This window comes from Salmo trutta, chromosome 3 (assembly GCF_901001165.1).
Source record: "Salmo trutta chromosome 3, fSalTru1.1, whole genome shotgun sequence".
NCBI classification, from domain to species: domain Eukaryota; kingdom Metazoa; phylum Chordata; class Actinopteri; order Salmoniformes; family Salmonidae; genus Salmo; species Salmo trutta.
Window position 1 is genome coordinate 31,304,288 of NC_042959.1, and position 26,806 is coordinate 31,331,093.

At 46.6% G+C, this 26,806-nt stretch overlaps 1 protein-coding gene across 8 annotated transcripts in view; it reads left to right on the top strand.

Moving 5' to 3' along the window:
* Positions 1–26,806, top strand: part of LOC115172776 (phospholipid-transporting ATPase 11C) — a 66,615-nt gene that overhangs the window by 26,148 nt on the left and 13,661 nt on the right. For all 8 annotated transcript variants that reach the window (XR_003871490.1, XM_029730542.1, XM_029730522.1 and 5 more), the window contains exons 2-19: positions 6,479–6,598; positions 7,983–8,072; positions 14,380–14,460; positions 15,129–15,236; positions 15,667–15,795; positions 17,078–17,166; positions 18,045–18,095; positions 18,542–18,606; positions 18,692–18,773; positions 21,967–22,117; positions 22,463–22,660; positions 23,987–24,157; positions 24,595–24,788; positions 24,924–24,995; positions 25,100–25,173; positions 25,275–25,378; positions 25,648–25,829; positions 26,416–26,682. Coding sequence is in view for 7 of the 8 variants with exons in the window: in XM_029730542.1 (XP_029586402.1) it covers positions 6,479–6,598; positions 7,983–8,072; positions 14,380–14,460; positions 15,129–15,236; positions 15,667–15,795; positions 17,078–17,166; positions 18,045–18,095; positions 18,542–18,606; positions 18,692–18,773; positions 21,967–22,117; positions 22,463–22,660; positions 23,987–24,157; positions 24,595–24,788; positions 24,924–24,995; positions 25,100–25,173; positions 25,275–25,378; positions 25,648–25,829; positions 26,416–26,682 (2,228 nt within the window). In the remaining variant the exon portion in view is untranslated. The remainder of the gene's footprint in view (positions 1–6,478; positions 6,599–7,982; positions 8,073–14,379; positions 14,461–15,128; positions 15,237–15,666; positions 15,796–17,077; positions 17,167–18,044; positions 18,096–18,541; positions 18,607–18,691; positions 18,774–21,966; positions 22,118–22,462; positions 22,661–23,986; positions 24,158–24,594; positions 24,789–24,923; positions 24,996–25,099; positions 25,174–25,274; positions 25,379–25,647; positions 25,830–26,415; positions 26,683–26,806) is intronic.

Here is a 26,806-nt window from a genome sequence, read left to right on the forward strand (position 1 = left end):
TAGAGATCCTGGAGCTGGATAGCCTTAATAATTCCCTCCATCTGGAATAGCTGTGGAGCTTGTGCTTTTAGCCACCACAATGTATGGTCTGGGGCTTTGGGTGGGGGCGGGGTCTGTTGTTGAGTGGAGGTGCTATAAGAGTCAGTGGTTGGGAAATCATTGGCCAGAGGTAAAGACGGGGTGTCGTCTCCAGTTAAGTGGAGAATGGAGGGTGGATGGGGGAGTACTAGCACGCCCTGTCTCATCTGTTCCCCAGAGGAGGAGGTGGCTGCTCAGCCCAAGCCCATGGTAAAGAGAGCGAACGAATGCCCTTGATAAGTTGGTTCTCCCACGTGGCCTGCCTGCATAGTCCCTGGTTGGCTGGGGGGAGAAGAGTCTTCCTTACACTCTAGCTCTTGCCTTGTTTTTCACCCAGGCTGTCATTTTAAGGAAGATGAATTACCGGTTTACCAGTGACCTTGTGCTGGGGGAAACGGGAAGGCTGGTGTTCTGCCTGCTGACCCTGTGTACCGAGGTCTCCCACCCTGACTCTGTCCTCTCTCTGACATGTGAGCAGTCATGTGGCCTTGGTCAACAGAGCACAGTGGGTTGGTGTCATGGCTCATCCTACATAACTACTGCTGTACACCTTTTCTATTCACATACTGTCCATAGTGTGTGTGTGAGCTAATTTGACACAATTCTTAAAATTTTGCCATGGGGTTTTGTACTGTGTATTTAAATGCTGTATTCGCCACATCTCATTCTAATATCTATACTACTGTACATCACATTTCAGTACATAAAATAAAAATGTATGAAATGTATGCATTCACTACTGTAAGTCGCTCTGGATAAGAGCGTCTGCTAAATGACTAAAATGTAAATGTAAGTTACTGTTTATAGATATATACAGTTGAAGTCGGACGTTTACATGCACTTAGGTTGGAGTTATTAAAACACCTTTTTCAACCACTCCACAAATTTCTTGTTAACAAACTATAGTTTTGGCAAGTCGGTTAAGACCTCTACTTTGTGCATGACACAAGTCATTTTTCCAACAATTGTTTGGACAGATTATTTCACTTATAATTCACTGTATCACAATTCTAGTGGGTCAGAAGTTTACATACACTAAGTTGACTGAGCCTTTAAACAGCTTGGAAAATTCCAGAAAATTATGTTATTGCTTTAGAAGCTTCCGATAGGTCAATTGACATCATTTGAGTCAATTGGAGGTGTACCTATGGATACATTTTCAAGGCCTACCTTCAAACTCAGTGCCTCTTTGCTTGACATCATGGAAAAATCAAAAGAAATCAGCCAAGACCTCAGAAAATATTGTAGACCTCCAAGTCTGGTTCATTATTGGGAGACATTTCCAAATGCCTGAAGGTACCACATTCATCTGTACAAACAATAGTATGCAAGGATAAACACCATGGGACCATGCAGCTGTCGTACCGCTCAGGAAGGAGATGCGTTCTGTCTCCTAGAGATGAACGTACTATGATGCGAAAAGTGCAAATCAATCCCAGAACAACAGCAAAGGACCTTGTGACGATGCTGGCGGAAACAGGTACAAAAGTATCTATATCCACAGTAAAACAAGTCCTATATCGACATAACCTGAAGGGCTGCTCAGCAAGGAAGAAGCCACTGCTCCAAAACCGCCATTTAAAAAAGCAAGACTACGGTTTGCAACTTCACATGGGGACAAAGATTGTACTTTTTGGAGAAATGTCCTCTGGTCTGATGAAATAAAAATAGAACTGTTTGGCCATAATGACCATCGTTATATATTGGAGGAAAAAGGGGGAGGCTTGCAAGCCGAAAAACACCATCCCAACCGTGAAGCACGGGGGTGGCATCATGATGGAGGAAAATTGGATATGTTGAAGCAACATCTCAAGACATCAGTCAGGAAGTTAAAGCTTGGTTACAAATGGATCTTCCAAATGGACAATGACCCCAAGCATACTTCCAAAGTTGTGGTAAAATGGCTTAAGGACAACAAGGTCAAGGCATTGGAGTGGCCATCACAAAGCCTTGACCTCAATCCCATAGACAATTTGTGGGCCGAACTGAAAAAGCATGTACGAGCAAGGAGGCCTACAAACCTGACTCAGTTACACCAGCTCTGTCAGGAGGAATGGGCCAAAATTCACCCAACTTATTGTGGGAAGCTTGTGGAAGGCTACCCGAAACGTTTGACCCAAGTTAAACAATTTAAAGGCAATGAATGCTACCAAATACTAATTGAGTGTATGTAAACTTCTGACCCACTGGGAATGTGATGAATGAAATAAAAGCTGACATTTATTCTCTCTACTATTATTTTGACATTTTTTAAATAAAGTGGTGATCCTAACTGATCTAAGACAGGGAATTTTTACTACGATTAAATGTCAGGAATTGTGAAAAACTGAGTTAACTTATTTGGCTAAGGTGTATGTAAACTTCCGACTTCAACTGTATTTAAATACTGAATTCTTGGCAAAGCTCTGTCTAATACAGTGCATTGGGAAAGTATGCAGACCCCTTGACTTTTTCCACGTTTTGTTATGTTGGTGCCTTATTCAAAAATATGGTAAATAAAATGTTTTCCTCATCAATCTACACCCAATACCCCACAATGACAAATCTAAAATGGGTTTTTGTACATTTTTGCAAATGTTTTTTTTTTTTTTTTTAACATAAGTATTCAGACCCTTTGCTATGAAACTTGAAATTGAGCTCAGGAGCATCCTGTTTCCATTGATCATCCTTGATGTTTCTACAACTTGATTGGCATCCAACTGTGGTAAATTCAATTGATTGGACATGATTTGTAAAGGCACACACCTGTCTATATAAGGTCCCACAGTTGACAGTGTATGTCAGAGCAGAACATATTGTGGACCTGGGGCCTTCCCTGTGGCTCAGTTGGTAGAGCATGGTGTTTGCAATGCCAGCATGGTGTGTGCAACGCCAGGGTTGTGGGTTCAATTCCCATGGGGGGGGAAGTACAAAGAAATGCATGAAATGTATGCATTCACTACTGTAAGTCGCTCTGGATAAGAGCGTCTGCTAAATGACTTAAATGTAAAAGAGCAAAAACCAAGCCATGAGGTCGAGGGAATTGTCTGTAGTGCTCTGAGAAAGGATTGTGTCAAGGCACAGATCTGGGGAAAGTTACCAAAATATTTATGTATTAAAGGTCCCCAAGAGCGCAGTGGCATCCATCATTCTTAAGTGGAAGAAGTTTAGAACCACTAAGACTGTTCTTAGAGCTGGCTGCCCGGCCAAACTGAGCAATCTGGGGAGAAGGGCCTTGGTCAGGGAGGTGACCAAGAACCCGATGGGCACTCTGACAGAGCTCCACAGAGGAACTCTGAAGATGGGAGAACCTTCCAGAAGGACAACCATCTCTGCAGCACTCCACCAAGTAGGCCTTTATGGTAGTGGCCAGTCGGAAGCCACTCCTCAGTAAGAGGCACATGACAGCCCGCTTGGAGTTTGCCAAAAAGCACCTAAAGGACTCCCAGACCATGAGAAACAAGATTCTCTGGTCTGATGAATCCAAGATTGAACTCTTTGACCTGAATGCCAAGCGTCATGTCTGGAGGAAACCAGGCACCACTCATCACCTGGCCAATACCATCCCTACGGTGAAGCGCGGTGGCAGCCTAATGCTGTGGGTATGTTTTTTTTTCAGTGGCAGGGACTGGGAGACTAGTCAGGATCAAGGGATGGATGAACGAAGCCAAGTACATAGATCCTTGATGAAAACCTTCTCCAGAGCACTCAGGACCTCAGACTGGGGTGATGGTTCACCTTCAAAGAGGACAAGGACCCTAAGCACACAGCAAAGACAACGTAGGAGTGGCTTTGGAACAAGTCTGAATGTCCTCGAGTTGCCCAGCTCAAGGACATTGCTTATGTAAATGTGATATTTGAGTTTTATTTTTTTAATACATTTTCAGATGTCTAAACCTTTTTTTTTTGCTTTGTCATTATGGGGTATTGTGTATAGATTTGTGTGGGGGGGAAACAATGGTATCCATTTTAGAGTAAGGCTGTAACGTAACAAAATGTGGAAAAAGTCACGGGGGCTGAATCCTTCCGAATTCGCTGTACAAAATATATATCAAAGTATGTGGATTTGGCTATTTCAGCCAAACCCTAGGCTGACAAGTGTATACAATCGAGGATGCCACCTTTCCAACAATACAGTTAGTAAAATTTCTGCCCAACTAGAGCTGCACCAGTCAACTAAGTGCTGTTATTGTTATTTGGAATCGTCTAGGAGAAACAACGGCTCAGCCATGAAGTGGTAGGCCACACAAGATCACAGAACAGGACCGCAGAGTGCCGTAGCATGTAAAAATTGTCTGTCCTTGGTTGAAACACTCACTACCAAGTTCCAAACTGTCTCTGGAAGTAACATCCGCACAACTGTTTGTTGGGCACTTCATGAAATGGGTTTCCGTGGGCGAGCAGCAGCAGACGAGCCTAACATCACCATGCGCAATGCCAAGTGTCGGCAGGAGTGGTGTTAAGCTCACCGCCATTGGACTCCGGAGCAGTGGAAACGCGTTCTCAGGAGTGATGAATCACGCTTCACCATCTGGCAGTCCAACGGCTGAATCTGAGTTTGGCGGGTGCCAGGAGAACACTTCCTGCCCGAATGCGTAGTGCCAACTGTATAGTCATGGTTCGGGCTAGGCCCCCTAGCTCCATTGAAGAGATCTTGACGCTACAGCATACAATGACATTCTAGACGATTCTGTGCTTCCAAGTTTGGGGAACAGTTTGGAGAATGCCCTTGTGCAAAAAGCTAGGTCCATACAGAAATGGTTTGGGGAGATCGGTGGAAGAACTTGACTGGCCTGCACAGAGCCCTGACCTCAACTCCACCGAACAACTTTGGGATTAATTTGAACGCCAGCTGTGAGCCAGGCCTAATCGCCCAACATCAGTGCCCATCACTAATGCTTGTTGCTGAATGGAAGCAATTCCCCGGAGTAATGTTCCAACATCTAGTGGAAAGCCTTCCCAGAAGAGTGAAGGCTGTTATAGCAGCAATGCAGGGACTAACTCCATAGTAATGCCCATGATTTTGGAACGAGAAGTTTGACGAGCAGGTGTAATTTCTACTGCTGTACCGTTCTTAGTATATCTTGTGTAAATTCATCCTGTATTTATTTATTTTATATATACGTGTGTAGATTGCATTTGGATTACTGTTAGTGCTATTTGGGTTGTTAATTGGATTTGTTTCCTGACATTTCTTCATTAATTTTTTTTTTTTAAATTTAATTATTATTATTTTTTACCTCCTTTTCTCCCCAATTTCATGATTTACGATCTTGTCTCATCGCTGCAGCTCCCCAACGGGCTCGGGAGAGGCAACGGTCGAGTCGTGGGTCTTCTGAAACATGACCCACCAAACCACGCTTTTTAACACGCGCTCGCTTAACCCGGAAAGCCAGCTGCACCGACGTGTTGGAGGAAACGCGGTTCGACTGACAACCAAAGTCAGCCTGCAGCCAACCGGCCCGAACCCCAGGCTGTAGTGACGCTGCAACACTGCGATGCAGTGCCTTTAGAACGACGCACCACTCGGGAGGCTGATCTTTATTTTTTGTTTGTTAATGAAACGTTTGATTATTTGTGTACAGTTTGATGTTTTACTGTATTGTTAGGAGCTAGTGACATAAGCTTTTCGCTGCACCCGCTATAACATCTGCTGAAATGTGTACATGACCAATAGTTTGATTTGAAATGAGGCACCGCCTCCTCCTCCTCAGTCTATATCTGCGCTGGAGATAACTGCGCTCATAAATCTGGCGTGAGCAGTCGCTTCTCCCCAGGGGGCAGCGCTTTATAACTGGCTAATCATCAATAACTCTCCACCTTAGAGGGAAGAAATGAAACTCATTACAGGACTAGTGCACCCTCCATTTTGGCCAATTGACCCATGTCATACTTGCCGTTGTCCCCTGTGAGACCTTGGCTTGTGTTAAACAGCCTTTTTGGTGCTCCACTGCATTTTGAAGTTTGGAAAGAGCCTTTGTAATTATTTCTGCACCTCCGTCTGGATAATATTATATTTTAGTTCATGGCCTTGATTTGAATTTATATTAAAGACTAGAAAGACTAAGCAAGACTTGCATGTTAAGGAAAGGCATTCTTCCTGGTTTGTGGTATCGTAGAGGTGAGAGCGGTATCACTGTTTTCATTGATTTTTGTTTTCCTCCCCATGTGTTAATGTGGACTACATCTTCATTTACCAACCTTGGAAGTGATGCGCAAGACCTCTTTGTGTTGAACTTGATGCACATTTCCCCCAGTGTTTAGTCTACTGGCTCATTGTATTAGGAGACTGTATACAATATACATTTCTAGCCTCTATGTTCCAGTGTTGAGTCTAAATATCTGCTGAAGCAATATATTTACTGTGTGTGTGTGTGGCTTTGAATTTGTCTTCTAATTCTGTCTCTCCATCTCTGTACAGTTTGGTAGGGACGAGAGGAGGGTAGACAGCAGGACCATCTATGTAGGCCACCGGCCCTGTCCCGCCACCGACGCTTTCATCCCCCCCAAGTTCTGTGACAACAGGATTGTCTCTTCCAAGGTAATATATACTGCCATGTTTTTTACACCATCGACCTGCGGTCTGCACAACACCGTAAAACGGACAAGTGGATACTTGTCTGCGTTTTTGACGTTTCGGCACATGCTTGAATATTTTCACCTGTCCCACTCTCACCTATGCACCACCGACTCTCTCTCTCTCTCCACGTCATGAATCCCAATGGCAGTCTTCTTTAGCTCCCTCTCCACATGCTCGTCTTCCTCCCCAAATGGAAGGCCATTATTTGTCTCGGGAGAGCTCTGTCTGTGGCCGTGAAATACACTGCTACTATTAAATGTACCAGGAGGCAGGGTGGGCAATTCAATATGAGCCCCCCCCCCCCCCCCCAAATCAGGGCTAGGGGTGTGAGTCTGAGGAGGAGGGCTGGCTGGGGGTTTAGAATCATGTAGAGGAGGGGGAGGAAGGACCGGGGGGAGAGAGTGGGATTTATAGTAGCGCAGAGGGTCCCACTGGGAATGGGCCAATCAATGTCTCTCGTCCTCCTGTGTTACCCTGGCTGTAGTGTTTACACTTCTACCACGCGCCTGCCTTTCATCATTCTGTTCCTTACAACTCCCTCGACGCTCCTTCTCTTTCTCCTTTCCCCTCCTCTACTCACTCTGCGCCATCTCTCGCTCGCTTTATATTCTCTCCCTCCCTGCCCTCCTCACTCATGCTCCCCCTCTGATTACTTTCCCCTCACTCTTTTCTCTCTGGCAAAATGAGATGGTCTCTTTCTGCTACTGCTGCATTTAAGCACTGTCTCCTTGCAAAGACATTCTTCTACATTCCCCTCTCAACACTGTTTGTGTGTGTGTGTGTGCGCGCACATGTTTTAGTCCGGCGTGTTAGTTACTACCGGGGCATTGTTGGGCCGTCTCATGGATTTGGCAAGATAAGTGTTGCGTCAGCTTCTGTGTTGAATATCAACTGTTATGCCCACTTAAAAAAAAACTAAAAAAAACACCATCTGCCACCAACTTGATAAGGTAATCTGCTCTCTATTCAGCGCTGGGTGAATTAAGGAGATAAATCTCTAATCCGAATCAACGGAATACCTGCAGGCCCCCGAGGGCTGAGAGGAGGACTGGGTCACAGGCAGTTTAGAAAGGCAGCACTAGCGCCGTCTCACTGAGTACAGAGACCGAGCCGGAAGGAACTAATGAATATTGAATGCCGCTAATCCTTTTCCTAGCTTAGCCTTTCTTCCTATAGCCTACTAGTCCTCTACCCTGACAAGAGGTTGATGTCAAAGAACAGAAAAGTATTGGTTTGCAGAGACCGAGGATTCACTGGGTAGGCCTATGTTGTGTTGCGAACTTGTGCTTTTCATTCTCATGTCATTTCACTGGTGCACTCTCTCACTCCCTCCTTGTCTTTCCAGTACACGGTGTGGAACTTCCTGCCAAAGAATCTGTTTGAACAGTTCAGAAGAATCGCCAATTTCTACTTCCTCATCATCTTTTTGGTGCAGGTGAGTTGTGCGTGTCTGGGACTTCCAGTCAACTATGTGTGAGTTGACTGGAAGTGTCTCTGTGTGGCAAGTGTGAAATGGTTCCAATGTGTGCGTGCTATCAGGGTGTAACTGACTGTTTATGGCATGTGGGGAAACAGTCAGCCTGTGGTCAGGCCTATGTGTGCTTTGAGAGTGAGCCTCTGTTTGCGTGTGTAACCTATTTGTGGCAGTTGTGAAACGGGGACTGCGTGTGTCTGTGTGGCCAGAGCTGTACATGGTTTGTGTGTATCTAGCCCTCTTCTCCTCCACTGCTGAGTGGAAAGTGAGAGTGGGCTGAGCCAAAGCACTGGGTGACGTGTTTATCCCTCGGCTTGATTCTCACGGCCGCTCCACTCTGTTCCTCCACCTCTGCGCTATCAGGCCCAGAGATCTGCCCAGCGATGTTCCTCCCCCTCATCAATCTCCTCTTCCTCCCCCCTCGCTTTCTGTTTCTTTCTCTTCCTCCCCGCTCTCTTTCTCTTCCCCCTCCTGACCTGAGGAGATGGAAACTAACCACCTCTCTCTCTAGCAACCGTAACTTAAACTAAAGGTCTAAACAGCCCATCCCCAGTGTAAACAGGCTCAGCATACGGAGGGCTGGCTGGTATAAATACAGTAGCCTACCGGTAGTCACTGATATTCCTGTCAGACAACTGGCATGGCAATTCCACTGGAACCCCCATGGGGACTGTTTTGGCTTAATTCCACTGGAAGAACCAGAAGGAACTAGGACTAATGGGATCTGGGAAGCAGCAGGCACAGGGTTGGCGAGATGCTGTAGTCCTGAAGTCTGAGCTTGTTAGTCAGTTGACAACAGTTCATCGCCTCTGCTGTCTTTAGCGGCATCATCAAATTTTATGATTTATATAGAACAACTTACAGTGAAATGCTTACTTACGAGCCCCTAACCATTAATGCAGTAAATGGTATATAGTCTCGCTATAACAATAGCGAGACTATATACAGGGGGGTACCGGTACAGAGTCAATGTACGGGGGCACCGGTTTGTTGAGGTAATATTTACATGTAGGTAGAGTTATTAAAGTGACTATGCATAGATGATAACAACAGAGAGTAGCAGCGGTGTAAAAGAGGGGGGGGGGGGGTCTCAATACATAGTCTGGGTAGCCATTTGATTAGATGTTCAGGAGTCTTATAGCTTGGGGGTTGAAGCTGTTTGGAAGCCTCTTGGACCTAGAACTTGGCGCTCCGGTGCCGCTTGCCAGGCGGTAGCAGAGAGAACAGTCTATGACTAAGGTGGCTAGAGTCTTTGACAATTTTTAGGGCCTTCCTCTGACACCGCCTGGTATAGAGGTCCTGGATGGCAGGAACCAGTCAGGATGCTCTCGATGGTGCAGCTGTAGAACCTTTTGAGGATCTGAGGAACCATGCCAAATCTTTTCAGTCTCCTGAGGGGGAATAGGTTTTGTTGTGCCCTCTTCACGCCTGTCTTGGTGTGCTTGGACCATGTTAGTTTGTTGGTGTTGTGGACACCAATGAACTTGAAACTCTCAACCTGCTCCACTGCAGCCCCGTCGATGAGAATGGGGGTGTGCTCGGTCCTCTTTTTCCTGTAGTCCACAATCATCTCCTCCTCAGCCGCCTCCTGCTCTTTTATTCACTGTGACCTTTACCTGTTTGAGTAGTGTATCAGAGGGTTCATCCCGGTGTACAGTAGATGTACTGGAGTGTGTGGTAAATCAGTGTAGTGTGTACACGTTAGATTTGAAGGAGCATTTGCAACGTAAATGTGCAAACGCGTGAGTCATGATTTTGTAAGAAGTTGTTTGCATGTGGCCGTCTGTGTGTGTGTGTGTGTGTGTGTGTGTGTGTGTGTGTGTGTGTGTGTGTGTGTGTGTGTGTGTGCGCGCGCACTCGCGTTGTTAACGCAGCCTGGTATGTGGTTGTCTTCTACTAATCCAGCCTTATCCTTACCGTCCAGTTCCCCCCCACACACAGCCTACCATTGTCACTTGGGGGGGAAAAAGGGAGACGCACACATACGATACAGGCACACACACACACTTTCACACCTGCACCTTTCAATTCCCCAGAGGCTTCATGCAGATGAGCCAACAGAATCCAAACACACAACACCCCCCCACACTTTTTCCTTTTATCTATATCTAACATGCTGACCAGACCGCTCGCACGCCCACGTGTGCATGTTGATTTTGTCCATCCACACCAGACGCGATTAGGACACGCAGGTTGAAATATCTCAACCAACTATATTAATTTGGGGACAGGATGAAAAGCATAAATGTATGGCAATTTAGCTAGCTTGCTGTTGCTAGCTAATTTATCCTGGGATATAAACATTGGGTTGTTATTTTACCTGAAATGCACAAGGTCCTCTACTAACAATTAATCCACAGAAAAAAAAGGGTAAACGAAGTTAGTTTCTAGTAAACTCTCCTCCTTCAGGCAACTTCGTCTTCTCTGGACTTTATATGGTGGTTGGTAACCAACTTTAAGGTACGTCACCACCACCAACTAGACTGGAGTGTGGACCTCAGTTCATCATTCAATCACCCACGTGGGTACATGCTCCTAAAAAACAATGAGGAGATGGGAGAGGCAGCACTTGCAGCAAGTCTCTGACTCGTTGAAACGCTCGCGCACACGTCAAGAGCGATGTGGTCAGCATGTTAGTGAGTCGCTCTTCTCTCTGTGCGTGCGCGCAAGTCTCTTTCTCTCTCTCTCTCTATTAGCAAGTGTCTCTCTCTCCTCCTCTGGCCCCCTCGGCAAGTGTCTCTCTCCCTCGGCAAGTGTGGGGGTCTTCTCCTCTCGCGCCCTCGGCAAGTGTGGGGGTCTTCTCCTCTCGCGCCCTCGGCAAGTGTGGGGGGGTCTTCTCCTCGCGCGCGCCCCCGGCAAGTGTGGGGGGGGGGGGGGTCTTCTCCTCGCGCGCGCCCCCGGCAAGTGTGGGGGGGGGGGGGTCTTATCCTCGCGCGCGCCCCCGGCAAGTGTGTGTGTGGGGGTCTTCTCCTCGCGCGCGCCCCCGGCGTGTGTGTGTGGGGGGGGGTCTTCTCGCGCGCGCCCCCGGCAAGTGTGTGGGGGGGGGGGGGGGTCTTCTCCTCGCGCGCGCCCCCGGCAAGTGTGGGGGTCTTCTCCTCTCGCTCTCTCTCTCGGCAAGTGTGTCTCTCGCTCGCGGCAGTGTTTCGCTGTCAGCGCAGACTGCAAGTGGACGAGGGAGAAACCTGCCCCGGTCACGAGTGTGTCTCGCTCTCTCGGCAAGTGTGTGTGTGTGTGTCTCTCTCGCGCTCTCTTTTGCTGTCGGCAAGTGTGTGTGTGTGTGTGTGTGTGTGTGTGTGTCTCTCTCGGCAAGTGTGTGTCTCTCTCGGCAAGTGTGTGTCTCTCTCGGCAAGTGTGTGTCTCTCTCGGCAAGTGTGTGTGTCTGCAGCAGGTGTCTCACCCGCCCACGGCAGTGTTTCGGTGTCAGCGCAGACTGCAAGTGGACTAGGGAGAAACCTGCCCCGGTCGTGTGTGTGTCTCTCTCTCTCGCTCGGCTAGGCTCTCTCTCGCTCTCGGCAAGTCTCTCTCCTTCGGCAAGAAAGTCTCTCACTCTCTCTCCATTAACTGATTGTTTATCTCTCTCTTTTAGTAAGTCTCTCTCCCCGGTACTGATTGTCTATCTCTCTGCGCTGCTGACTTAAGCAGCCAGGAAGCCCTCCTGTAAGCCCTCCTGTACTTATGAGAGCCTCAAATAGACTCTGGCTCCCTGATTTAAAAATAAATGTTTAAAAAAAATTAAAAAAGCACCACTGTCCTATAAATAGCTCTGCATGCCTTTGCTGCCTGCCTCCTGATGGAATGGGAGCGGGGTTGGAGAGATGGATGGAGAGAGGGCCCCTGCCTCCCCTGCCCTGGGACCTGAGGGACTGTCACTCACTCTGACACACTTCTTCCCTGTTCAGATGTAGGGCTCTTTATCAGTGTCAGAGATCTAACCGACCCGTCAGTTCGGTGGAGGTGTCCTCCTATAGCAGAATGCCTGTTCCTATTAAATGACTAGGTTTTGGTGCTGTGTGTGTGTGTGTGTGTGTGTGTGTGTGTGTGTGTGTGTGTGTGTATATATGGAGGTAAGGGTGTATCAAAATTTGAGGAATGGGCCTGTTATTTTGTGGTTATTTGCAGGGGTATGGTCTGTAGTTGTGATTAATGTGTGACATTCAAGTTTGGTGGAGTGTAGAAAATGTACGAAGGAGGGGAAGGGAACAACGCTCAGGTGGTGGGGGGGCTATGGGTGTGGAGTGTTTGTGTGATATAGTGCACTCTGTAGTGGCCACTCTCTGCAGTATTGTGGTGTGAACTAAATCATGCCTTGCGGTCGGGTGGGACTGACCGTGTCGGGGACGTACAACTTTCAGCTGCAATACAGCCAGTCACACTTTTAATATCTTTAATTGGCCTGGACTGGCCACGTCTAGCCCACTCCCTACCTCCAGATGGGCTTTTATCAATTTATTAAATCGAAAAACGACATGCGCTTTCGACCGCTCCCACCATCTATCACCTGCCTGGGGGGCAGCGTTAGTTACAGCTGCATAGTCTTGCTGAGGGTGGAGAGGGTCCGGGCTGGGCCAGGAGAGGCGAGAGGGGAGATGTATTCAATAAAACTCCTGCTCCTGAATCACACGAGGGAACCGGCTGGTCCACTGAGGAGTCTCTAACACTGAGACCTGCCACCTGGGTCAACCCAGCTCCACACATTATATTAAAGTCTTCTCGCTGCCTCTATTTCTGGCTGGGAACACCTGGAGCCACAGAAGAAGAGGAGAGGACGGTTTCACTCTCACATTCTCCCTCCTTTCTTTGACTGACTCCCAGGGAAAGAAACAATGGAGAGTCTGTTCTCTGTTTTCCCTGATTCTGCATTCTGGCTGAAGGTTCAATGTGCACTAGTCCATTTCGGCCTTCTAATTGAATTATTAACTGTAATCACAGCAGTCGGCGTGCGTGTGTGTGTGTGTGTGTGTGTGTGTGTGTGGAAGGATGTGTTGCTGAGGGAGCAGCGAGTTCTCTTTCACTTCCTCATTGTCAGTCCGCTCACAGGCGAGCAGGGAAACACCTGAGAGAGGGGCTCACATCACATCTCCTGCCTCAGCTGATACCTATCTGACATCTTGTACAGCTCATGCTCTGAATGCCAAATACGCGTGTGTGTGTGTGTGTGTTCCGTAACAAGCGCCACTTGCTCAGTGGGAGCCGCTGTCGCCTGCTGAAAGCCTCTGGCTTGCTGCAGGATCAGGGGAGCGGGGGTAAATCCGCCTTGTGACAGCATTAAGAGGGAACTTACACAATGGCTGTGTGTTGTTGGGGGGCTGTTTTTGCAGGTCAAGCTTTTCTCTGTGCTCCTGAGCTGCTAGTTGTTTGGGATTACCTGACTGGCTCTGTGCAGGCACCCTCTCTCTCTCTCTGTCTCCAGGCTCATTAGTCGCCAGATTCCTGTACGCGAGCGCGCGCACACAAGATTTCTGTACTGCCCCTGGCCTGCTGTCCAGCACGGCTCTCAGCAGCCCAGCAGGACAGGGCCTGCTCCGTGTTCTGTTGGCACCAGGCAGGCAGCAGGAACCAGCCCCCGTGTGGTTTTAGATTAGACCACTGTTGCCCTGGCCCACTTAATTAGGTGTCCTGCCGGTCCAAGCTGCTTGGGTTCTTCTCCTACTCTGTCTCGGTACAAAATGTCTCTCTGTTGGACGGAGAGAGGAGAGATTAGGTGCTGTGGAGCCGAGACTGGCACACACACACACACGTGTGCGCGCGTATGCGTATACTCAGGCCGACATGCACTACAACCTGTATTTACGTGGGAGTGCCCCGCCCGTGGGCTCGAAGCGTCTGTTGTAACCTGTCCAATGTTATTCTTTTTCCATACAATGTATTCTCGTCTAAGAAATGGCCTTGGAAATGACTCTTTCACTGCGCCACTCCTGAGACAGTCTCCTAACTACGTTGTAGGCGAGATGATCACTAGTAATCTGAGTAGATTGGCTACCGTTGCGATTAGTCAATAGTGGTAGAATGATGATTTACTGGGAAAGACGGGTTGATCTGTGGTTATCTGAAGGTTGCTATACACACATGCACAGTATACCTGCTTGAGGTCCTCCAATCAGGGGGGAGGGTGGAGGATGTGATTTTTGCAATTGGTTGTTTGTTTTGATTTTTTTTTTTTAAACAAAGCGTTATTAGACCTATTAGTAGAAAAGTATCTTGTCTTATCATAAGGCTTTATTATCTGAATGGTATAGTCCATAATGAGTCTGTTTATTCTTTTCTACAGGTGATTGTAGACACCCCCACCAGCCCAGTCACTAGTGGCCTGCCATTGTTCTTCGTCATCACAGTAACAGCCATTAAACAGGTAAGACGTGATGCTGTCGCCATTTTGAATTCACTACACCCCCCCTTAGAAATGTAACAATTACTAGAATGAACATACCCATTCTAAAGGGGCTTTTCACATTCTACAAATTTACATTTCTATGGTCCCTTTTATAGCCCCTCTATGCATCTCTCCACCGCCTCTCTCCCACGGTTTTAATTAAATACCTTTCCCTTTAAATGCGTATATTTTGGCGGGGTGAAATATTGAATCATTTCAAATGCTTTGTTATTTTTTTCTGTCACAGCCAAAGTAATGCTGGCTGTGCAGGTCAATGCCGGTTGTCTGAAGAACATGACCAAATGGTGTGACAGTCTCTAGTATATTGTCTCTTTGTCTGCTGCAGCTGTGTTCCAGCTTTTTAGATGTATTGTTTTAGGGATTGGCTTTTCTGGTGGCCTGCTGCTAGGGCTTTTTGAAATGCACAATGGAGGGTGGACTTCCTATATGGGACACATTGATGGCAGCTAGCGATGCTGCTACCTTTATCCAGGCTTTGAAGTGGGACACCAGGGGAGGCTCTCCGTAGACTGGGCGAGGTGAACGCAGACCTGCAGTCAGTTCCGTACTAAAAAGACGTGTGTGTGTGTGTGTGTGTGTGTGTGTGTGTGTGTCTCGCTCTCCCTCCCGTCCTCCATCTCTCTCAGGGCTATGAGGACTGGCTGCGGCACAAGGCAGACAATGAGGTGAATAAGTACCTGGTGACGGTGCTGGAGGACGGCCGGAGAGCACGCAAGGAGAGCGAGAAGATCAAGGTACCTTTTCAGCAAGCTTCGCCTCGGCCAAGTCCCCTGGAAATAAATATCCCCTTGGGGACGCGGGACAGGGTGGAGGGGAAGGAGAGGTAGTTGGCATCTTGGCATGTTCCAGTGTTTTTGATAGTGTTGCTGCATTGTACCATATGGTAACCCTAAGTATAGATTTACAATGCTTTTATGGCCCAATCCCAAATTGACCTCTAGACCTCCCTATGCACATTGGAACTGTGTAGATCTGTGTAGATTTGACAGGTATAAGCAGTTTGGAAACGGCTCCACCTTTCCCTCGTAGGCTAGGACGGTGGAAGTTTCACCATTGCTTATACCAAACCAATCCTCTCAGACCTTCACATGTGCATAGGGGACTATTGGTGGATTTGGGATGGGCCTCGCCTCTACGTTCCTTACGTGTTCTATGTTCCACTAGGTCGGGGATGTGGTGGAGGTGGTGGAGGATGAGACCTTTCCCTGTGACCTCATCCTGCTGCAGTCCAGCCGGGAGGACGACACCTGCTTTGTCACCACGGCCAGTCTGGACGGGGAGTCCAACCATAAGGTGGAGTGCTGCTGCAGGAACACCAGTGTCATGGTGCTGTTGAGACGTGTGGTCTGTGGGGGCATAACATCGCTTTCAGTCTGCTGTCACTCCGTTCCTCTCCTCTTCCAAATCCAGGCATTTGTCACGTGCTTTGTAAACAACAGGTGTAGACGAACAGTGACATTTTTACTTATGGGTACATTGCCAACAATGCAGAGTAAAAAATGGAAATAGATTATAGACAGCGTATGTCTCAGCATATGTGAAAGTATGTTGGAGCGTCGGTGTCAGTATGTGTGGTGTTACGAAATGGCTCGTAGCCCGTAACAAAGAGGGAGGCAATGCGGAGATAAAGAAATAACAAACATATTTATGAAATAAAGTGAACTATATCCAAGTAAAAATATGTGTGTGTAGTCAGTAGTGTAAGTGAGTGGATGTGTGCATAGATGGTGATAATGAGGGGTGTTGAGAGGTACCAAAACAAATTAACACAAAAGCCCCAAAATGCCACAACCAAAAAACGGTGTGTCTGCGTGGAGAGTCCCAGGTGTGTCCCATTTTACTGATGACCCTCCCAGTTCCGCCCACCAACATCCTATTAAGCAAAACAAGAGCAGAGAGAAAGAATACGGCAGTCACTGTGGGAGGGCCATCACTGTGGGTAGAGTCCAGTGTGTGTGTACATAGTCAGTGCAGAACAGGGTCAATGCAGGTCATCTGGGTAGACCTCTGATTAGCAGTCTTATGGCTTGGTGGTAGAAACTGATCAGGGTCCTGCTACTTCCAGACTTGGTGCACTGGTACCGCTTGTTGTGCAGTAGCAGAGAGAATGGTCTGTGGCTGTAGTCTTTAACAGTTTTTAGGGCATTCCTCTGACACCGCCTGGTATAGACGTTCTGGATGGCAGGGAGCTCGGACCCCAGTGATGTACTGGGCCGTACACACTACCCTCTGTACTGCCTTGCGGTCAGATGCCAGTTGCCGTACCAACCGGTGACACGGCCGGTAAAGATTCTCTCAAAGATGTAGCTGTAGAACGTTTTGAGGATCTGAGGGCCCATGCCAAATCTTTGCAGCTTCCTGAGGGGGAAGAGGCGTCGTTGTGCCCTCGTCACAACTGTGTGGGTGTATGTGGAACATGATAATTCCTTCGTGATGTGGACACCGAGGAACTTGAAGCTCTCGACCCACTCCACTACAGCCCCGTCTGTGTGTGTGTGTGTGTGTGTTGCAATGATGACCTGAAATAGTCAGCACTCACTCTCTCTCTCGCTCTCTCTCTCTCGGTCTCTCTCAGACACACTACACAGTGCCAGACACAGAGAAGGGCCTGGAGTCTCTCAGCGCCACCGTGGAGTGCGAGCAGCCGCAGCCTGACCTCTACAAGTAGGCGCTGTCCTCACGCAGAGCTCTGAGAGTAGCAGTGCTGATCTCGGATCAGTTCTCCCCCCAGTCTATACAATGATCTGAAAGCCAATACTGATCATAGATCAGCACTTCTACTCCGAGAGGCTTTGTGAAAACTGTCCCTGGACTGTAAAAACATGTGCACACTGATTTGTTAGGTGTAGGGTTTTAATCAACTGTCAATCGGGAATGTCCCGATGACATTTTAATAGCAACAGTGTCATTAGGTAGAGTGTTGGCAGGCTATACGCATTCTAGCTCTCTGACAGGTTCTTATTAGCTGTGTTGGACTGTTAGTAAACCTGATTTGTGGAAGAGACTGGCCAGGAATTGAAGGGAAAGTTCAGTTAGATTTGGCCCGTGCTGCATAGAGGAACAGACCCAGTCGTTTGAACAGCTGTAGTCTCTCCAGAGACTTAGTGGTTTGGCGCCACCTATGGCCAAGGAGCGGCCGTTACAGTACAATTTGGCGCCATAAATACATCAGTGACGTTTCAGACAGCCTAAGGAACTGAAGACACCAGATGCTGCTCCTTTTCACAATCAATAAAACAGAGTTGCAGTCCCAGCGGGCTGTCGGACAAACCACCCATCATATTAGCTCGCTCTTAATTGGTGCAGTCTATGCAAAGTCCTGGTGATCAGCATATGGCGTTGTGATAGTTTTACATCTGACTAGTCCCTGTGCTGCAGATAGTATTAGTTATCAGTGTGTTTCTTTCTGATATCAGAAAATATTCAAATTGACCATTTCTAGCCCATTACACAGTTGATTCGGTTCAGGTCCATCGTGAGATGAGATCAAATAGAGCATCTGCCATTGGGTAGGGCATTAATGAGGGTCTGTGTTTCTACAGGTTTGTGGGGCGTATGCACATCTACAAGAATGACCAGGAGCCTGCTGTGAGGTAAGCGTGCTGGCCAGTCCTCTATCGGTTACCCCCTCCTCCCTAGTTACCCCCTCCTCCCTAGTTACCCCCTCCTCCCGTACCGCAGTCTAAAAAAAGAAATGAAAGCGTAGTCGTTTAAGCACTCTTGTCTTTTCCCTTTTGTATAACCACCAAATCATTATTTCATTGATCCATAACTCTAAACGAGCATGAAAGTAATATTGGACCTGGCCCAGACTCAGGGCAGCGCTTCCAAAGTGCTCTCTGAAGCGTTTGTCAACGGGCCGCTTTGTAACGATCTTATAAAAGATGTCGTTCTGTGTCCTTCACAAGAACATTTGGGGCAGAGTAGACGTCAACTCAAGACTGCAGTTATCCATTGATAGTATTAGGCAAGAGCAAGGGAGGGGTCTTGGTATTTTTGGAGAAGGTTTGTGACTTTCTCTTTGTGTGGTGTTCCTCAGGTCTTTGGGTCCTGAGAATCTCCTCCTGAAAGGCGCTACCTTGAAGAATACTCAGAAGATTTATGGTGACTCAATTGTTTAATGCAATTGAGGGTCTGAATGATGGTCACCGTGTGAGCCTGTCCTGACCAACTCTCCTTCTTCTTCTAGGAGTGGCAGTGTACTCTGGCATGGAAACCAAAATGGCTCTGAACTACCAGGGGAAGTCCCAGAAGCGATCTGTGGTGGAGAAGTAAGGGCGGGCAAAGATAATTAGAGAAAAGGACAATCAGATGTATCAATGAGGGGCTATAATTGGGGTTTAACCACAGGGGAACACATGTTGAGTGTCTCGGTCTTGTCGGATACGTTTGTACTTGGTCTTAACTCGATCTCGGACAGTGAGGACTCTAATTTCTTCCTGAGACCAGCTGAGTAAAAAAACTATCAGCTTCCATTCAGTCAGCGCATAAAACCGCTTTGCCAGGCCAAATATATATATATATATTATATACTCCTTTATTGAAACATGAATAGTGTCTTAACAGCTTTTATATCTATTATAGACATGCTACAGCAGTGGTGAACTTGTAGGCTTTCAGTGTGTGACGACAGGTTAGTACAGTGGAGAGCCTATAGACCGTGATTCTGAAAGGACATCAAGCGTAATACTAGCTCACTCATGTAGGAGAGTGCACTTTTTGTAAAACACAAAAGGCCAGCGGTGTAGTGGAGGGTATACTCCGGTATAAGCTGTCTACCCACAGTTCAATGCAACTATTACTTTCCTTTATTTTCAGTGGGTATTGCGTATACTCACTTCTTAATCCCTGCTGATGCGTAACAAAGTAGTGGAGGTATACGGCTTATCACTTATGTAGTACAATAGAGAAATCCTGCACAAAGTAGCCTACACAATCGCAAAGCACGTGACATATATTCACACGCCCGCCGCATATCATCTGCAGGCAGCAAGTGTGCAGCTCTCAACTGGTTTTGGCATGGAGCAGTTCACAGAAGAATGATGCGGGTAGGGAATACGTTTCAACTTTATATCGACCAGTAAATGCTAATTAAGGCAACAATGGGTATGCGAACCAGGTTTTTAAAAAGTTTAGTCCGAAGTGTTGATTAGTAGACTATTTGTAATGTGCATTTGTCATCATGCGCTGTTTGCATCAGGGGCGTAGACATGGATGGGCCTGGGTGGACAGAGGCCCACCCATTTGGGAGCCAGGCCCTGACAAGCCCACCCAATCAGATTGATGTGGTTCAAGCATTGTTGTGAACTTAGACCGTTAAAGTTTTGTATTTTTCTATTAAAACAAAGTGTGATTTTGAGAGTGAAAATCTGAAAAAATGGATAGGAAAACTCATTAAAAAAACAGGATAACACAGGATATTTCACACAAGGTGCCTTTCCTTCGTTAGGTGGGTTGTTTGAGAACATTTTTGGCAAGATCTGAGTATACCTGGCACCACTATACCACTGCATAGGGCCGATGGAATGAGAGCCGTCACATATAGCATGATGTTAAAGGATAAGCAGTCCATAAACTCTGACATAGTAGGTCCCAATCAGAATACAAAAACACAACCATTAAGCATTTCCCAATTGAATTGTACAACTATTACTTCCCGTTGCAAAAAAAAAACATTTCACGTAAAGCACACAAAGTAACGTTTTAACTACTTTGCAGATATGAAAAGGACAATCATATTATCAGCCACAAATATCAAATTCCCAGTTTATGCTACAAAATCAACTTTATAAGCGGTTTTAAAAGTAGGTTCTATTTGACTCAGCGTTCCATAACGTACACTAAGGCAGAATACATGGATGCAGTTCAATTGATATAATTCACCATTAGCATTAGTTGATCTTGTTGTTGATGTGCATAACTGATGGGGAGAGGGCCTACCTTTTCATGGTTGTTTGATCAACGGGACCGTAAAGTTCTCAATTGAAAGATGACTCTCGTGGTGTTTACATATTTGCACGAATCCATTCAGATGCATTTTGTGGCTTTTGGCGAATGCGTTCTAATGATCTGAAGTCGCGCTGTTGTAACTGCCTGTAAATACACAGTCCTGTTCCAAGTGAAGGATGGCAGCCTGTGTGGCTTGTTTGTATAAAGGCCTACTGTAGTTCTGATTGGCTATAGCGCACTGGTCTGTGTAGACTGCAGTGTCTATTAATTGTCCAAACGCACAGCCACTTTCCCACTCTATATTACTATAGAGTTTTCACAAATGCCTTAGTATACGTAATTCCCAAACGTTCTAAAAAGTTATGAAAATTACCATATCTACAATGATTTGGTCGCTTGTCAGAAAATGTTAAAAAAAATAATAATAATCATTCTTCCTAAAATGTCATGTTGCTAAAGTGCTTTTAGTTCCACTGTAAATGCAACGATATTTCACACAAGTTATTTTCAAAGAGATGGCTGACAACAGCAGGCTGCAATAAAAAACACAGTTCCACTCACTAGATGATCATTTGAAACTTAACTTCTTGTTGAAAGTTATTCTTGAAAAGGGAGAAGCTAATAAACTAAAAAACAACATCCTCTTTGATAACACCTGCTGCAGCCGCTGCACACTAAACTGTTGGATTTCAAGGCAGATGTTTTTGTAAAAACGGTCCTGTGCATTAAGTCAAAATGTGATAGGTTGATTTCACTGTCACTCCAAAATGTTGTCCTAATACAGTTGAATGGCAGATGCCTTTATCTAGCTTCCGATAGCCAATGGCTGACTTAGCTAGATTTATCTCCCCGGAGACCAGCAAAGAAAAATCCTGATTCAATCTTTTTTTTCCTCTTCAGTGTTAACTATTTCCTTTACAACAAAATCTCACAAGATTAAATCAGAACATCTTTGAAAATAATAATATAATTGTCATTATATGAATAATTATTTTATAAATCCTTAGGCCTTCTCTGAAGGCGTAGGAGGACTTGTTCCCCACTGTGTTTAGGTTAGTAATCATTTGTGGCTGTTTTCCATCAGCATGCGCTTTTTCACTATTTTGGATGTCTAAAGAATCTGTATGTTCTGAAAGATGAACACAGAAATACTGGACATTTTGAACTTTATGGTGGTGATTTGACAAAGTTTACTCGTGGTCTTGAATTGGACTGGATATTTTTCTGGTCTTGACTCGGTCTCGGACCCCTTGTCCCCCCCCTCCGCCAGTCTTGGTTTCGACCCAGACTTGATTTGCTCCGGTCTTGGTCTTGAATTGGTCTCGCTTTAGGTGGTCTCAAACACAACACTGGAACAAAGATCAATTGAAGGAAGCTGGGGCAGTTAGAAGGTTGATTAGGTGTCCATTCACACGAATATCAGAGGAATATATATAGGCAGTAGATGTTTCACAAAGTGGATGTATATTTTCAGTGTTGCTGATGGGAGTTGGGTTGTTAATACTCGTGTTTCAGATCTATCAATGCCTTCCTGCTGGTGTACCTGTGTATCCTGGTGAGCAAGGCCCTGGTGTGCACCACGCTCAAATACGTGTGGCAGAGCCAACCAGGCCAGGAAGAGCCCTGGTACAACCAGAAGACGCAGAAGGAGAAAGATGCCAACCTGGTGAGGCCTTCACTCAGCTAAAAATACTTTACACAGACAAATACAGTTTAATACCGAATAATGCACTCTGCTGACTGTAGTCAGTCTCAAATGCAACTTAATGCGTTATGGAGAGCCTTTTAGGCACATTTAATTGACCCAGAGTCACATTACACCAATGGCTTCTAGCACTGCATTATACGAGTGCTTTTTTTTTCTACAAAGGGCACTTCAGTTTGTGGAAGTGTTTTAACACTGTTTCCTGTGTTCACCCCTCTCTCCCCCAGTACCTAAATATGTTTACTGACTTCCTGTTTTATCTGTGTATTTTAACCACATTTAATTTTTGTTCCCTCTCTCCCCCAGTACCTGAATATGTTTACTGACTTCCTGTCGTTCATGGTGCTGTTCAACTTCATCATCCCCGTGTCCATGTACGTGACGGTGGAGATGCAAAAGTTCCTGGGTTCCTTCTTCATCTCCTGGGACAAGGACTTCTTCGACCCCGAGATCCAGGAAGGGGCTCTGGTCAACACCTCTGACCTCAACGAGGAGCTAGGACAGGTCAGGAGTTAAAGATATGGAACCAATTTAGCGTTGATAAGACCCAAAACCACTCTTCCAAAGGAGGTAGTTATCATCGCAGATTCCCACCAAATTGCTGTAGCTAGTTGGCCAGATATCCACCTTGTTTGAATACTTTGATGCATCATTCCTTTCTCCTTTTCTTGAAGTAATCACTTATCTTAAATGACTGGATTTGTGAAAAGCTAGCTATATACTGCAATGGAACTCTCAGTTACCCAGTCACGTTAGATCAGTGATTACCTCAAAGGGAAGAGTGTAAGTGGAGATACATTTCAGTATTCAAACGAGACCGTAGGTTTATTAGAGGTCTAGGACCTCTCTGCTCTCGGCCCCAGTCTTTGGTGGAATGATGACTCTAAACCCACATGAACAACATTCCTCAAATGGTCTAACTGGTCTTAATATGCCTTGATTGGCTGTGCCTTCCCAACTCCAACCTCCTTCTCAAACAGGGGTGTTGCAGATCAGTCACGGTTGGTTTGCCCGATGATTACTTCAATTAAAGATGACGCTTGGTAAACGAGATTTATGCGGTGTAACTCTCAGGGATTAATTGCCCATTCTTATTGTTCACAGCCGTTAATTGCGCAAAGTGTTTTTTTTTTTTTTTTTTACATCCCTGGAAGAGTCTCACATGCCTGTCCATTACGCCAATTCTGTTGCAAAATTGTTTTTCTCCAATAGAAACCCTGGTTTTAGTTATAAAACGTTCTGTTTTGCAACTGTTTGGACTAATGAGTACACCCCTGATTCTCACTATAGGTCCGAACCTGAAATGTACTGTGCTGGCGCAGATATTTTCTATTCACATTGTCTTCTCCAGCATGGTTCCAGGAACTATGGTAGATACCTATCCAAGCCAGCCCAGTACAGATTGGCTTGGTTTGGCTCCGTAGTGTGGCTCTATGAAAAGCCAACTTACATTTACTCCTGAGACGCTGACCTGTTGCACCCTCTACAACCACTGTGATTATTATTTGACCCTGCTGGTCATCTATGAACCTCTAGAAGAACGATCTGGCCTTAATGGCCATGTACTCTTATAATCTCCACCCGGCACAGCCAGAAGAGGACTGGGCACCCCTCAGAGTCTGGTATCTTCCTAGGTTCCTGACTTTCTAGAGTATTTCCTAACCACCTTGCTTCTACATCTGCATTACTTGCTGTTTGGGGTTTTAGGCTGGGTTTCTGTGTAAGCACTTTGTGACATCTGCTGATGTAGAAAGGGCTTGATAAAAACATTTTTTGATTGTGTGAAAATGGTATTAGTCTGACCCTGCAGTTTCCCATTGTGTCCTCTAGGTGGAGTATGTGTTCACGGACAAGACGGGCACTCTGACCCAGAACAGCATGGAGTTCATCGAGTGCTGCATCGACGGCTTCCAGTACAAGAACCGTGACTCGAGTACCGAGCTGGACGGCTTCTGTGTCACAGATGGACCCGTGAGCATGCTGCAGCAGAAGGCTGGCAGGGTGGGTGAAGGACTAGTTATCTGCCCTCCCCCTCATCACTGTGCCAGTCAGGCATGCCAACATAGAGGCATCAAATGGCCCAGTGTGCTGGTGGAATCACAGAGGTCACCTGACAGAATAACAAGCATCACATGTGACCTAACAACCTGTGACAGATCCAGTGTGATTAATGGCCAGTAGTTTGAACTCTGCAGCCCATAGACACAGAGGTTGTTAGGCAGTGTAATAATGTAAACTGTTACTGTGCCATATAAAAGTACATACCAAATGGTGTATTCATTCTAACATTCATTGCACACTGTAGAAAAAACGTTGTCCAATAAGAAACTATTGTTTTTGTTGCAAAAGTTCAGGCCATTTTGCGTTTTGGTTCTTAATGAATGCACCTCTGGTAAATGGCACACAGTACAATAAGTAACGTGCGTCTGTGTTTTCAGGAGGAGGAGGAGCTGTTCCTGCGGGCTCTGTGTCTGTGCCACACGGTGCAGGTCAAGGAGTCTACGGGTCAGGAGGACGGGGTTGGGGACCGGGTGGACGGCGTCCTGGACGGAGAGATGGTCCACCCTGCAGAGCTCAGGGGCTTCATCGCCTCCTCACCCGACGAGGTGGCACTGGTCAAGGGAGCCATGAAGTAAGGGACAGGGCCTGTGCCACTGTTATTCATCAATCAATCCATTACACAAATGAACTTCCATGTGGATTTGGTTTGATTAGTGTGTTGTGTAAGCAGTGCGGCTCACTTTCTTGTCTTTGTCGCCATCTATAGGTATGGTTTCACGTTCCTAGGTATGGAGAGCAAGAACATGAGAGTGATGAACAGAGAGAAAGATGTTGAAACGTAAGTCAACAAGTGATGAGTTTTGATTCATGTTATTAACGGAGTTCATTTATCATTCAACATTCTCCTTTTGATTGACATGGCCATCTGATTTCCCCTCGCAGGTACGAGCTGCTTCATGTGTTGAACTTTGACCCCGTGAGAAGGCGTATGAGCGTAATAGTCCGATCCAAATGTGGTGAGATTGAAATGAACCGACAGCTTTTTTAGTCTATTTGCTTTTAGTTTTGTGTGTTGTAACCCCAGTCCTGACGTGTCCTGGCTGTGTTGGTTGCTCAGGGGACATCATGCTGTTCTGTAAGGGGGCTGACTCCTCCATCTTCCCCCGTGTCAGGCAGGAGGAGGTGGACAGGATACACATGCACGTGGAGCGCAACGCTACGGTGGGTCTCAGCCCCATTCGCTTCGCTAACTTCATGTTTATACAGTGACTTTGTACGTCTGTGCATTTGTCTAAGGTCTCCCGGGAAGGCTGCCATTTTTGTTTGTGTACATTGATTTAAGACGAACGTTTTACGGTCCTAGTTTATTTACCAGATGCAACGGGTACATTGAAAGTCTAGATTTCGCACATTTATAAAACGCACAGCGAGAGTGTTTGCTCGTGTTGACTGGTAACTTACGACTTGTGTGTGTTTGTGCCATATCTCAGGATGGCTACCGGACGCTGTGTGTGGCCTACAAGCTGCTGAGTTCTGAAGAGTACGCCCAGGCAGACGCAGGGCTGAGGGAAGCCAGGCTGGCCCTGGATGACCGAGAGGAGAAACTCATGGCTGTCTACAACCAGGTGGAGACTGGGATGAGCCTGATCGGCGCTACCGCTGTGGAGGACAGGTGGGTGGACACAGTCAGCTCAGGGTTAACTCTCAGGCTGTGTCCCAGATGGCACCCTATGGGCCCTGGTCACAAGTAGTGCACTAAATATGGTCTCGTGTGGCTCAGTTGGTAGAGCATGGTGTTTGCAACGCCAGGGTTGTGGGTTCGATTCCCATGGGGGACCAGTACAAAAACAATGTATGAAATGTATGCATTCACTACTGTAAGTCGCTCTGGATAAGAGTGTCTGCTAAATGACTAAAATGTAAATGTAAATAGGGGAATAGGAGCCATTTTGGACACAGCCATTCTTTAGAGGCAAACAGATCATTAATGTGCGGAGGTAAAATTGTGGGTGCGGTGGGAGTTGGGTGCATTTGTTTTCTGTTCAATATGTATTCTGTCATTCTGTCAGACAGACACGCGCATTCACTGACTGTCTTACACACCGGCTCTCACACTCTGCCTCATCTTTCTGTCTCACTTAGTCATCCCTCTCGCCCCATCACTCTTTCTCTCTGACGCACCCCTTCTGTTATCTTTTCACTGCAAACTGCCACTCATCATTCACGCTCCCTCTTTCTCTTCCTCCCTCTGTGGCCAGGTTGCAGGAGGAGGCAGCGGAGACAATGGAGGCCCTGCAGAGGGCTGGCATGAAGGTGTGGGTTCTTACGGGGGACAAGATGGAGACGGCCAAGTCCACGTGCTACGCCTGCCGGCTGTTCCAGAGGGGCACAGAACTGCTGGAACTGACGGTGCGAACCCTGGAGGATGGCGGGAGGAGGAGAGAAGAGCGCCTGCATGAGGTGCTGTTAGACTACCACAAGAGGGCAGTGCAGGACGCTCCACCGGTTAAGACTGGGGTCACCAGGTCAGTGCCAAGTCTAGGGTTGGAAGTTTTGAAGGAGGGTCGTTGGAGTTACTTACAGTTCAATGTTACTACTTTTGATCATTTTATTGGTAGTAAATTGATAATCATTGGTAGTAAATTGATG